This window comes from Mytilus trossulus, unplaced genomic scaffold (assembly GCF_036588685.1).
Source record: "Mytilus trossulus isolate FHL-02 unplaced genomic scaffold, PNRI_Mtr1.1.1.hap1 h1tg000244l__unscaffolded, whole genome shotgun sequence".
NCBI classification, from domain to species: Eukaryota; Metazoa; Mollusca; class Bivalvia; order Mytilida; family Mytilidae; genus Mytilus; species Mytilus trossulus.
Window position 1 is genome coordinate 2,355,809 of NW_026963317.1, and position 15,164 is coordinate 2,370,972.

A 15,164-nucleotide genomic window follows, 5' to 3' on the forward strand; every position below is an offset into this window, starting at 1 on the left:
GCAGCAAGCATGTACCTTTACAACCACAAGCAGCAAGCATGTACCTTCACAACCATAAGCAGCAAGCATGTACCTTCACAACCATAAGCAACAACCAAGGACCTTCAGAACCATAAGCAGCAAGCATGTACCTTTACAACCACAAGCAGCAAGCATGTACCTTTACAACCACAAGCAGCAAGCATGTACCTTAACAACCACAAGCAGCAAGCATGTACCTTCACAACCATAAGCAGCAAGCAAGGACCTTCAGAACCATAAGCAGCAAGCATGTACCTTTACAACCACAAGCAGCAAGCATGTACCTTCACAACCACAAATAGCAAGCATGTACCTTTACAACCACAAGCAGCAAGCATGTACCTTTACAACCACAAGCAGCAAGCATGTACCTTCACAACCATAATCAGCAAGCATGTACCTTCACAACCAGAAGCAGCAAGCATATACCTTCAGAACCATAAGCAGCAAACATGTACCTTTACAACCATAAGAAGCAAGCATATACCTTCACAACCATAAGCAGCAAGCATATACCTTCACAACCACAAGCAGCAAGCATGTTTACCTTCAGATCCATAATCAGCAAGCATATACCTTCACAACCATAAGCAGCAAGCATGTACCTTCACAACCACAAGCAGCAAGCTAGCATGTTTACCTTCACAACCATAAGCAGCAAACATATGTACCGTTTAAACTGTATTTCGATAATTTCAAGTTATACTTCGTGTTAGATAAAAACATGGATCCGGTTATGGAGCTTCATTTTTGATAAATGCATAGTTTTTATTATTGGGGGAAGGTTATGTTTTTTGTTGTTGTTTTGTTGGTTGTTTATTTTATTTTTCTCGGATTTAAAAAAAAATAGGATGGTTCCAATGGTTTGAGAGCATAATATAAAAATTATTAATTCAATTCAATTCAATTCAAAGTTTTATTGCCATATATAAACTTTACAGTTTTTTGTGACATCTATAGTTACTGTATGATTTTTTTCCCAAACATTTATAAATGATGGAAGTTGTATTTATTCAATTGATTATAATTTGCTCTTCTGATATCGCAATAGGCAGTTTGGTTCATTTTTTGTCAAAACAAGCCAAATAAAACACTGATGATGTAATTATTGACTTGCAAGTCAATAGTTCAACCCGTTTTCATGTCATTTGTTTGCGCATGTGTTAGCGTGCTTTCAAATTGAACAATGCCATCGGATTCTGAAGTGAAGGTACCAGGCAAGCGTGCAGGAAGACCGGTTTTATTAACAGATTCGGACCGAAAAAGAAGGAAGGCTGAAAGAAATGCCGTGGGCAACAAAAGCAAAATCTACATTGGTAACCAGTATGACCGGTGGGCTACTTTAAAAGAAGAAATTGGAGCGAAATCTCACGCTGAAGTGGCAAAAGTATTATTAGACAGGTAGTTATGTACGATTTAATCAATAAAAAGCTACTAAGCTTGCTAAAGTAAACTCTCGGTGCTAGTTACTATGAAATAATGATCGAGAGACATAATAAATAGTCGTCCAGTTTCTGTCCCTGAAAATAAAGGTTTGGGGTCCTTTCGCCCCAAACACACTTTCGCCCCTTCAGATCGTTCGCACCCCATATTTTGTTTTTGTTTTCAAATATATAAATACAAATATTTTGTTAGCACAAACTCATCAACAATAAATGGTTAAGGCTCATGGTATATTAATTACATAGTTGAACATACATAATAAGTATTGTAAATAATACTTGAATTGATTGATTATTTTAGATGTATTTGTATATTAAAATCATATGTATATCAAAATATTTTCTATGAATAAAATTTTTTGCATTGAGTCATTTTAACACATGTTTGATAAAAATATTTGTTAATAAATGATTTTGGATGATTAAACATTAATTGCTTTGAATTCTTTATTTTTTGTATGTTGAAATATTTAATGTCATAATGAATGAAATCAAATTAAATAAAAAATATAAGTTTTTCTTTACTTCCTGTGTCATAGTTTACCTTCAGACTTCTTTAAAGTCATAAGAAACCTCAAATTAAAAATAATTATGCATATCATTTTTATAACAAAATGGATAGTTTTCGTTATACAACTTTAATATGTACATATAATTTTTTCTGAGGAAAATTCTTTAATTTGTTCACATTCAGAAGAAGCTTACTTATTTTTAATTGCTTGCTTCCAGGAAGCAATATTGCTGACATATTTTCCATATGCATAGTGACCTGAGCGTATTAACTCTCCTAGTAAAAATCGGGTGACCGCAATACGCATGGATCTGTCATTAAAATAAGGTAGCACTCCACAGTTAGGTGTGTAGTTTCGCATTTTGGCCCCTGTGGATTTTTTAAATATGAGAGCTAGTGTGCAATAAAATTCATTTTTGGATAGCTGAGTATTAAAATAGCCTTTGTATTGGGTTTATATGAACATCAAGGTTTTGTAATGTATGTAATGTAGGCTGTTTTCTGTATGACAGTCCGAATTTGCATGTCTATACCATACATTGGTCCGGCAATTATTGTAATGTTTTTTTCCAACTTTTTATCGTACGAACTTTGTGATTGGATTTTACGAAAAAATGAGGCGAAAGACACCCATTTTTTATTTGATCATTAGGAAGATTTAAGAAAACAGTTTCTAAAAAGGTATCACTCAAAGGCATTGAAATTCTAGTTTGATCCAAATTTTGGGGGGATATATGACATGTTCACCCCCCTTTTTGCAATATTTTATGGTAAATAAATGCTGAATGTTGCCATGGATACACATAAAAGGAATTAATTTTCACCCTTTTAACTTTGGAAAATTGAATCTATGGAAGATACTGATTACATACATATGCACATGTACAACACAAACAGTTAGGTTAATGTATTATATATAGAAATCCAGGAATAGGAGATGATAAAAACATTTTGGGGCTCATTTTTATACGACCGCAAAATTTGAAAAAAATTTCGTCGTATATTGCTATCACGTTGGCGTCGTCGTCTTCGTCGTTGTCGTTCTAATACTTTTAGTTTTCGCACTCTAACTTTAGTAAAAGTGAATAGAAATGTATGAAATTTTAACACAAGGTTTATGACCACAAAAGGAAGGTTGGGATTGATTTTGGGAGTTTTGGTCCCAACATTTTAGGAATTGGGGGCCAAAAAGGGCCCAAATAAGCATTTTCTTGGTTTTCGCACTATAACTTTAGTTTAAGTGAATAGAAATCTATGAAATGTTGACACAAGGTTTATGACCACAAAAGAAAGGTTGGGATTGATTTTGGGAGTTTTGGTTCCAACAGTTTAGGAATTAGGGGCCAAAAAGGGACCCAAATAAGCATTTTTCTTGGTTTTCACATCATAACTTTAGTATTTATAGATAGAAATCTATGAAATTTAAACACAAGGTTTATGACCATAAAAGGAAGGTTGGTATTGATTTTGGGAGTTTTGGTCCCAACAGTTTAGGAATAAAGGGCCCAAAGGGTCCAAAATTAAACTTTGTTTGATTTCATCAAAAATTGAATAATTGGGGTTCTTTGATATGCCGAATCTAAAAATGTACTTAGATTTTTTATTATTGGCCCAGTTTTCAAGTTGGCCCAAATCGGGGTCCTAAATTAAACTTTGTTTGATTTCATCAAAAATTGAATAATTTAGGTTCTTTGATATGTCAAATCTAACTGTGTATGCATGTAGATTTTTAATTTTTGGTCCCGTTTTAAAATTGGTCTACATTAAAGTCCAAACGGTCCAAAATTAAACTAAGTTTGGTTTTAACAAAAATTGAATTCTTGGACCGCTTTGATATGCTGAATCTAAACATGTACTTAGATTTTTGATTATGGGCCCAGTTTTCAAGTTGGTCCAAATTAGGATCCAAAATTATTATATTAAGTATTGTGCAATAGCAAGAAATTTTCAATTGCACAGTTATAAATTCAGCAATAGCAAGAAATCTTCAATTGCACAGTATTGTGCAATAGCAAGAAATCTTCAATTGCACAGTATTGTGCAATAGCAAATATTTTCAATTGCACAGTATTGCACAATAGCAAGAAATATCTAATTGCACAATAGCAAGAAATTTCAATTGGATTTCAATTGGAGTTATCTTTCTTTGTCCAGAATAGTAGTTGAATCAACTTAAATCATTGTTTTATTCAATATGCAATGTATATTCACTTTTACTACCAACTGTCAGTGATAACAAGCACTTTTTTTACATTTTAATATTTTATGATGTATTTAAATGAGCAGTTATTGTTGCAAAATTCATTAGAAATTTGAATTGAGATCAGTTTTGAAATAAGGGAAAGGGGGATGTGAAAAAAAATTGGGGGGGGGGGGGGGGGGGGTCAATTTTTCTCATTTCAGATTTCATAAATAAAAAGAAAATTTCTTCAAACATTTTTTTGAGAACAGCATAGTGAATTGCTCAAAGGCAAATTTTTTTTTAAAGTTCATTAGACCACATTCATTCTGTGTCAGAAACCTATGCTGTGTCAACTATTTAATCACAATCCAAATTTAGAGCTGAATCCAGCTTGAATGTTGTATCCATACTTGCCCCAACCGTTCAGGGTTCAACCTCTGCGGTTGTATAAAGCTGCGCCCTGCGGAGCATCTGGTTAATTTTATTTTCTAACTGTGGAGTGCTACCTAAACAATTATCTGATTGTTAAACAGGTGCTCAAGGAGGATTTTTTTTTGATCGGTTGTTTATTTTTGTAAACTGAGAGGACAGATTATTCATTTTCTGAACTATTAATTGAAGCAAGATTTTTCATTTTCATTAAAGCAAGGGACTGATTATTCATTTTTTACCACTATATTTCTGATATTCGAAAACATACAATTTTTTGAATATTTGTTAATTATGAATAATTAGATATAGGAAGATGTGTTGTGAGTGCCAATGAGACAACTCTCCTTCCAAATACCCATTTAAAAAAAAGGTAAATATAGTCAAGTCATTGTGTACCATTTAATCAGAATACTAGTAGATCATTATCCCCTTCAGAAATTTTAAGATTTAAGATTTCATTCATAACCTCAGACACATACTTGTGTACAAGAGGACATTATAAACAAATATTTTAAGATAATACATAGCAAGACAGGACAAACGAAACACAAATACATACTAGATTTGTAATTGCTAGCAATAACGGATGGCACCCTTCCCCTCATTGCCAGGTGAGCGGCAGCCATTTTGAAAATTCCAAAGTTGAAGAATGCATTTACAGATGTCTAGTAACATTTTTGCAAAGTTTCATTAAGTTTACATATTAATAAGTATATTATAAGAGACAATTGGTATAATTAGATTAAGTATGTTATAATTTTCTGAACGAAATGAATCATTTATATTCCCAAGCAATATACACATATTGCATACATAATGTATAGTATTAAAGTTAATTTAGTTTGGTTTTACCTAGCCTCTTTCAAAAGTATTGTCAAACATATTTCGCCGAGCAATTCTTTTTTGAAGGGTTTTGGAACCGCTGAAGGCCCAATAAGCTATAGACCTCCTGAGTTATTTATTTTCAATACATTACAAGTCAGGTAATTTATTTTCAAACTACAAACAAATGATTGCACATGTCAGAGGTTTTTATACGACCGCAAAATTTGAAAAAATTTTCGTCGTATATTGCTATCATACTGGCGTCGTCGTCGTCGTCGTCCGAATACTTTTAGTTTTCGCACTCTAACTTTAGTAAAAGTGAATAGAAATCTATGAAATTTTAACACAAGGTTTATGACCACAAAAGGAAGGTTGGTATTGATTTTGGGAGTTTTGGTCCCAACATTTTAGGAATTAGTGGCCAAAAAGGGCCCAAATAAGCATTTTCTTGGTTTTCGCACTATAACTTTAGTTTAAGCTAATAGAAATCTATGAAATTATGACACAAGGTGTATGACCACAAAAGAAAGGTTGGGATTGATTTTGGGAGTTTTGGTTTCAACAGTTTAGGAATTAGGGGCCAAAAAAGGGCCCAAATAAGCATTTTTCTTGGTTTTTGCACCATAACGTTAGTATAAGTAAATAGAAATCTATGAAATTTAAACACAAGGTTTATGATCATAAAAGGAAGGTTGGTATTGATTTTGGGAGATTTGGTCCCAACAGTTTAGAAATAAGGGGTCCAAAGGGTCCAAAATTAAACTTTGTTTGATTTCATCAAAATTGAATAATTGGGGTTCTTTGATATGCTGAATCTAACTGTGTATGTAAATTCTTAACTTTTGGTCCCGTTTTCAAATTGGTTTACATTTAGGTCCAAAGGGTCCAAAATTAAACTTAGTTTGATTTTGACAAAAAATGAATTGGTTGGGTTCTTTGATATGCTGAATCTAAAAATGTACTTTGATTCTTGATTATTGGCCCCGTTTTCAAGTTGGTCCAAATTGGGGTCCAAAATTAAACTTTGTTTGATTTCATCAAAAATTGAATATATGGGGTTCTTTGATATGCCAAATCTAACTGTGTATACATGTAGATTCTGCATTTTTGGTCCTGTTTTCAAATTGGTCTACATTAAAGTCCAAAGGGTCCAAAATTAAACTTAGTTTGATTTTAACAAAAATTGAAATCTTGGGGTTCTTTGATATGCTGAATCCAAACATGTTCTTAGATTTTTGATTATGGGCCCAGTTTTCAAGTTGGTCCAAATCAGGATCTAAAATTATTATATTAAGTATTGTGCAATAGCAAGTCTTTTCAATTGCACAGTATTGCGCAATGGCAAGAAATATCTAATTTCACAATATTGTGAAATAGCAAATTATTTTTAATTAGAGTTATCTTTCTTTGTCCAGAATTGTTTGCAAGAAATATCTAATTTCACAATATTGTGCAATAGCAAGAATTTTTTTTAATTGGAGTTATCTTTCTTTGTCCAGAATCAACAAGAAATATCTAATTTCACAATATTGTGCAATAGCAAGAATTTTTTTAATTGGAGTTATCTTTCTTTGTCCAGAATCAACAAGAAATATCTAATTTCACAATATTGTGCAATAGCAAGAATATTTTTTAATTGGAGTTATCTTTCTTTGTCCAGAATCAACTTAAATCTTTGTTATATACAATATACAATGTATATTCACTTTTTACTACCAACTGATAAATTAAAATAATCTTTACCATTCAGTGATAACAAGCAGTTTTTTTTTACATCTTAATATATTATGATGTATTTAAATGAGTAGTTATTGTTGCAAACTCCATTAGAAATTTTAATTGAGATTAGTTTTGAAATAAGGGAAAGGGGAATGTGATTAAAAAAATTGGGTTCAATTTTTCTCATTTGAAATTTCATAAATAAAAAGAAAATTTCTTCAAACATTTTTTTGAGAGGATTAATATTCAACAGCATAGTGAATTGCTCTAAGAGAAAATAAAAATTTTAAGTTCATTAGAACACATTCATTCTGTGTCAGAAACCTATGCTGTGTCAACTATTTAATCACAATCCAAATTTAGAGCTGAATCCAGCTTGAATGTTGTGTCCTTACTTCCCCCAACCATTCAGGGTTCAACCTCTGCGGTCGTATAAAGCTACGCCCTGCGGAGCATCTGGTTTAACATGCTAATTAGGTGAGCAATTTGATTTGGGGATGCTCAGCGGGCGAGCGGGCGGTCTGGCGGGCGACAATCAAATATTGTCCGTGCATTAACTCATGAACTGTTCAACCAAAGCTTTTAAAATTTTCATATGTTGTTACTGACGACTAAATGAAGGTCAAGTTCAATAATGGTGATTTTGACTTTTACCGTTCAGGAGTTATGGTTCTTGAAAGATTGAAAAATGGCGTATCCAGTCGTGTCCGTGCATTAACGCATGAACTGTTCTACCAAAGCTTCCCAAATTTTAATATGTTGTTACTGGTGACAAAATGGAGGTCAAGTTAAATAATGACGATTTTGACTTTTACCGTTCAGGAGTTATGGTTCTTGAAAGATTGAAAAATGGTGTTTCCAGTCGTGTCCGTGCATTTTCTCATGAACCATTCAACCAAAGCTTTTCCAATTCTATAATGTTGTTACTGATGACAAAATAGAGGTCAAGTTCAATAATGATGATTTTGACTTTTACCGTTCAGCAGTTATGGTTCTTGAAAGATCGTAAAATGGTGTTTCCATTCACGTTGTTGCATTTACTCACGAACCATTCAGTCTAAGCTTTTCAAATTTTAATATGTTGATACGGATGACAAACTAGAGGTCAAATTTGATATTGACGATTTCACTTTCACCAATCATCAGTAATTGTTCTTGTGATATTGCCAGGACACAAATAAATGCTAATAAATCCAGTTTGCTGTTCTTGTGACAGCCTCTTGTTGATTATTGGCCCAGTTTTCAAGTTGGTCCAGGTAGGGGTCCAAAATTAAACTTTTTGTTTGATTTCATAAAAAATTGAATAATTGGGGTTCTTTGATATGCCAAATCTAACTGTGTTAGTAGATTCTTAATTTTTGGTCCTGTTTTCAAATTGGTCTTCATTAAGGTCCAAAGGGTCCAAAATTAAACTAAGTTTGATTTAAACAAAAATTGAATTCTTGGCCTTCTTTGATATGCTGAATCGAAACATGTACTTAGATTTTTTATTATGGGCAAAGTTTTCAAGTTGGTCCAAATCAGGATTCAAAATTATTATATTAAGTATTGTGCAATGGCAAGAAATTTTCAATTGCACAGTATTCAGCAATAGCAAGAAATCTTCAATTGACAGTATTGCACAATAGCAAGAAATATCTAATTGCACAATATTGTGCATTAGCAATCAATTTTCAATTGGAGTTATCTGTCTTTGTCCAGAATAGATATTTGTGCAATAGCAAAATATTTTTAATATTCTTTGAAAATTTGAGTTATCTTTCTTTGTCCAGAATAGTAGTTGAATCAACTTAAATCATTGTTTTATACAATATACAATGTATTTTCACTACCAACTTAAGTTAAAACAATCTTTACCATTCAGTGATAATAAGCACTTTTTTTTACATTTTAATATTTTATGATGTATTTAAATGAGCAATTATTGTTGCAAACTCCATTAGAAATTTGAATTGAGATCAGTTTTGGAATAAAGGAAAGGGGGATGTGAAAACAAAATTGGGGGTGGGGGGGGGGGGGGGGGGTCAATTTTTCTCATTTCAGATTTCATAAATAAAAAGAAAATTTCTTCCAACATTTTTTTGAGAGGATTAATATTCAACAGCATAGTGAATTGCTCAAAGGCAAAACTTTTTAAGTTCATTAGACCACATTCATTCTGTGTCAGAAACCTATGCTGTGTCAACTATTTAACCACAATCCAAATTTAGAGCTGAATCCAGCTTGAATGTTGTGTCCATACTTTCCCAACTGTTCAGGGTTCAACCTCTGCGGTCGTATTATGCTGCGCCCTGCGGAGCATCTGGTTTTAAATTTCAAGAAGAATCTTTATTTGCACAATATTGTGCAATAGATTTGTGAAAATTTGCGACAGCATAGTGTATTACATAAAAGCAAATAAATAAATATAAATTCTAATCATATAACCAATTTCACTACGGGTATTCTGTGTCAGAAACCTTTTATGTGTCAAAAATTTTAAAATTACAATTCAAATTCAGACCGTGTATCAAACGTGAATAATGTGTCCATTTTGGTCCCAACTTTTCAGATTGGATGTCTGAGGTCATATCCAGCTGTGCTCAGCGAAGCAATTTATTTTTTAAAGTTTGTTGTCGCTTTATAATGTTTTGCTAAATTTAGATTTTTGACGTCACACATTTGGCAACATGAAAAGAAATATTCTGGTCAAGCAAATGAATTATGTTGCTCTCTACACCCTGACCCTCCCTAAATCCACCATTTATTTTGAAGAGTAAAAATGCAAATTATTAACAAATGGTTATATTTTAAAGGTATGATGTGTATGGTAGTCAATGGAATAAAACACCTGGGTATGAAAGCAGTGCCTCAACTACAGTTGCAGGGCCGTCTGAACAGAATAATTCTGTTTCAGAAATTATGGAGAGCACTAATAATTGGATAACTACATTCAAAGAAGAGCCAGCTGATGAAGAACCAGATGAATCTGATAGATCCTGGATAGACCAGGAACCAGCCGGATTGATGGAGGAAGATGTCAAACCAGATGTATCACAAATATCCTGTTCCAACAAGGAATCAGATCGTATGTTAATGTATGTAAAATTTACTATATTAACTGGTTTTTTTTCTATTGACTTAATTAAAAACAACATTCAATCTAAATAGGTATGAAATTGATGTAGTGAATAAACTTTATACATACATGTGGAAACCAGAGTCTAAGCTAAAAATCCAAAACCTGTATATGACTGTAGATTTGCATTTTATCATGTTAATACTCTATTCCCACCATAAAAAGCAAGCAGTTGTGCTTATCATATCTCCACTGATAATTGGAAGATTGTAGAATAAGTAATTATAAACATACATGTGCTTGTTTCTGACAGAATCTTAAAGAACTCAAACTTGACACATGTAAGTGACATGTTGCATGTCAAAACTGTAGTAAATAGAATTAAATTATTCATTGTAGAAACTGACAGAAGAGGTGAATCAAGTTTAAAGCATACTTTTATTCCTGTGTGCGAGGGGAAAAGTAAATGCATTAGTCAAGTCATAATGTCTTTTTTCAACTACCATTTGCTATTACAAAAAATACTAAGCTACAATGGCTTCAGTATAGAATTAATCATAAAATTCTGGCAACAAATACGTTTTTAAACAAAATTGGGATTGTGCAAAACCCATATTGTACTTTTTGTAAGACTGAACTTGAATCAATTGAACATATACTGTGGGATTGTTATTATGTACAACAATTTATTGAGCAAACTGAAATGTGGTTTCTCCATAACGGTATTAGTATACCATTTACACAGGATATTTTTTTGTTTGGAAATTTATCACGAATGTACAAAGGTGACCCTCAAAACAATATTTTTCTCTGGATTAAACAATATATATATAATACACGATATTTTAAAGGAGAATTAAGTTTAACAGCATTGATTGAAAAAATAAAGCATCATTATATTTTGGAGAAGAAGATATCAGTTAAAAATAAATGTTTTGAAAAGTTTAATCAAGCTTGGTGCATTTACCAAGAGGCTTTACAGGATAATTTGGTGGATGAGCACTTATGAAAAAATTAGCAGACATCAAAATGATTTTTTTTTTTTGATTTTTTTTATATTGGTTTTTTGTTGCTTTTGTTTTTTTTCTTTTTCTTTAATCATCTTTTAATTCTTTTATTTATTAATTCTCTATATTTTTTTTGTATGTCCTTTTTAATAAGATACAATTATAAAATCCAAACAAAATGTTATTTTCAAGTTCTATACATTTTCTGATAGGTTGTATTATATTACATTTATATATATGAACTTATTGTTTGAAAACTGTACTGTTGTATATTATATATGTTGGATAAAAAAAATAAAAATAATAAAAAAAAAAAAAAAAAAAAAAAAAAAAAGTCATAATGTCTGTTTGTGCATAATGCATTAGTTATAGCCACGCTCATAGAGCCAAAGTATAAAATTCTATTTTACTCCATATTACATACCACATTGATGGTGTATAGTTGGTTACGATGTAATTTTATAACTTTTTCAGTCAAATGTCAGGAATGTCTGGAATGTCACATCTAAACAAAGCAGATTCAGAGTGTAGGAAGCAGTGTGCATTAGAACAATCTAAAAGTTGTATTAATCCTTCTGAGTAAGTTGTTATTATATGTATTATTTATTTATAACTCCTAAAATATCTTTAAATAAATCAGCAGATACATTTCAAGATATGCCTTAAGACATTCATGCATGTAGGTACGTGCATGTCTCAAGTCAGTAGCCAGTTATTCAGTGGTTGTCGTTGTTTATGTGTTACATATTTGTTATTTGTTCATTTTTTATATGAATAAGGCCGTTAGTTTTCTCGTTTGAAATTTACATTGTCATCTGAAGGGGCCTTTTATAGCTGACTATGCAGTAGGGTCTTTGCTCATTGTTGAAGGCATTTCAGTGACCTATAGTTGTTAATTTCTGTGTCATTTTGGTCTCTTGTGGAGAGTTGTCTCATTGGCAATCATACCACATCTTCTTTTTTATATGTAACAATGATTAGTTGTGTACTACTTATTTTACACAGTGTAGATACTATTCTGTACTCTATGCGGAAGTCACGATTTTCGAAGCGAGAACTTTTTGGATGACAGTTTTAATTTGATGGATATACTGAATTAAACGGTAAGTTGATCATCAAACATTTCTTAGGGATGACATAAAAAGTTTAATGTAGGATTAAAAACTTAATTCACATAGTTTTTTCACTGACCCCCTCCCCCCTTCTTAACTTAATTTGAGAAAAATTGATTTACCAATAGGGATATATGTAAAAATCGATTTTAGATATACAAAACTTGCAGAATTTTAAGCCCCCCACCTTCAAACTATTTGATTTAAGTTTTTTATCCTACATCAATCTTTTGATGTCGTCCCTTAATGATTAATGCAGCTGACATCGATATTCTCAAATGGTTAAGAATTAAATTCAGCACATTCATTATTCCTTTCTTTGCTTTAATCAAGAGGTTTTCAAGTGCATTACTAAGGAAAATCAGTGGGGGTCCAATCCAAGAGAAATGGGGATTCCAAATATATGTTTCCATATAAATGCATCAATAGTTAAAAAAGGGTTTCAAACCACCGGATCCCCTTTTTTTAGGATCTGTCTCTGATAAAACTATTTATTAAGATTTTTCTCGGATTCTTTTAATATCATTAATGATAATGACTGTTTTGTGCACATCTATTTTATATTTCAGTAAAAATCTTTTATGTTTTTTTCTGAAATTGCTGGATTTTTAATCAATTAATGCATTATGGATCTTATATTTCGAATTTTGGTAAAAATATTTTTGATGTATCTATATATTTAAAATGCGGACTTTGCCATAGCCTTATATTGGGCGTACCTCTTTTATATCCACAACTTCCTTCAGGCAGTTGTCATAAGTCAATGAATCTTTTTCAGATTCTTTATTATTTAATTCAATTGTGCTCCTCTTATTTTGATTTTTCGAAAAAATCACTGTTTTATCTTTCTTTGCTAAGGACTTTTCCACTACCTTATTTGGTGGTACCTATTTACTATAAGCAACTTTCCTAAACTTACCGTATATATTAATAAAACTTTCTCAGATTCTTTATTAAATGATGCCACTCTGCACCTATATTTTAGTTTTTTGGTAGTTTATTTTTTCCAAATCATGGACTTGAGAAGTGATGGGTATAATTTGGTTAATTCTCACCTCAATACCTCAAGTTTTTAAACAAATCACTGCATGTTGTATTAAGTTGAAAATACTTAAATTTACAATAAGAAGATGAAATATGATTGCCAATGATACAAGTAATGTGATTGCCAATAAAACAACTTTTCCTCCACTACTATATGTCGTCAATATAAGCAATTATAGGTCACTGTACTGCCTTCAAAGTGGAGCCTTGTTGGGACAAAAAAAAATTGAGACGCTGATGTGGAATACAACACCTGCGACGGATAATGCTCCCTAATTGTCACATCTACTTGCGCAGTCAATGTAATGACACTACAAAGTTCCCATGTACATGCCAGTTCATAAATATATCCACAGTATGGAAAGTGTATGCAAACCAATTAAATTGGTGATTTGTGTTTTATTTTTTAATCAAAACTTTCTTTTTGTAGGAAAATGGTAGACTCATTCATTGTAAATGCATTAGATGAAAGCTTTGAAGGAGAGGGTGAAGTAAAAATAGAACCATCTGAAGTAGAAGAAGAATTGGAAACAGAACCATCTTCCATGTATTATTGCACTTTTTGTAGTTATACCAGCAAACATAAACAAAATGTGAAAAGACATACACAAAATGCACATACTTCTGGAAATAATGCAGAAACTATGTTTGTATGTGATCAATGTGGCAGCGTTTTTAAAACAGCGGGTGGATTAAAAATACATTATAAGGGCAAACATACTCAAGAGTTTAGATTTAAGTGTAAAGTGTGTGACAGAGGCTTTAACACACTCTGGAACTATAGAGGGCATATAACAACACACGAACCAGTGCTTAGACACCGATGTGATGTGTGTGACAAGACTTTTGCTTTCAAAGAAACATTAAAACAACACATCACATCAGTTCACACTAATGAGACAAGTAGCATCATATGTAGCAAAGAAGGATGCGGAGCTTCATGCAATTCACAGAAATCTTTAAAGGAACATTTCCTTGCAGTACATGGTGGAAGGGTACTCAAGTGTGATTTATGTGGAAAATCGTTTAAGTGGAGATCAAGTTTAAAATACCACAAAGAACATGTGCATTGTTAGATTTTTTACACTTTGTACTTGTTTAATTGTCATGTTACGGTCCTTTTACTGAACATGGATATTTGTTATTTTTATTTACGATTGTTCACGTTATATGGTAGTATTTTAACTTGTCTACATTTGTTGTATGGTAGCATTTTAACTTGTCTACATTTGTTGTGTTTCATGTTTTGGAATAAACTTTTTGAATATTATTCATAGGAAGCTTGTTCTCGTTTATCAATGTATGGAACTTCTTATACATATCTTGTTTATTGCAACTTTTCAAATTTTCAAGTACTGTAGGAACTAACTGTAAAATTTCTTTTAATAACACTTGATCATTTGTGTTTGTCTCATTTAGATTTATGACAGCCGAATCTTCAGTCTGTGTATGCTTTGTGGACAATTTTGAACTTGTAACCATACTTTCATGATCATTGGCGGAATTATTACCGATATTTACGAGAATATGGCTGTTATCTTTAATTGAAACAGAACTTATTTTTTTGTGTTAATGATATGCTGTCAGTGTCATTCTGTTCAGATTCTGTTCCACATTTCTTCTTTAATAACAGGTGACAACAGTTCCGAAGAAATATAACATACAATAAGTGTAAATAAAATTGAGAAAGGAAATGGGGAATGTGTCAAAGCGACAACAAATTGACCATAGAGCAGACAACAGCCAAAGGCCACAATTGGGTCTTCAATGTAGCGAGAAACTCCCACTTCCGTAGACGTCCTTCAGCTGGC

The 15,164-nt window shown here is 32.1% G+C and overlaps 1 protein-coding gene across 2 annotated transcripts; it reads left to right on the forward strand.

Moving 5' to 3' along the window:
• Positions 1-1,195: 1,195 nt before the first annotated feature.
• Positions 1,196-14,547, forward strand: LOC134701430 (zinc finger and BTB domain-containing protein 49-like). 2 transcript variants are annotated; one of them, XM_063562581.1, is made up of 4 exons: positions 1,196-1,422; positions 9,928-10,209; positions 11,672-11,776; positions 13,784-14,547. In XM_063562581.1, the coding sequence occupies exons 1-4, from the start codon at positions 1,208-1,210 to the stop codon at positions 14,427-14,429; spliced, it is 1,248 nt and encodes a 415-aa protein (XP_063418651.1). In that variant the 5' UTR covers positions 1,196-1,207; the 3' UTR covers positions 14,430-14,547. The 2 variants fall into 2 exon arrangements, with proteins under 2 accessions (XP_063418651.1, XP_063418652.1); XM_063562582.1 differs by lacking the exon at positions 13,784-14,547 and adding an exon at positions 12,203-12,721.
• Positions 14,548-15,164: the final 617 nt, after the last annotated feature.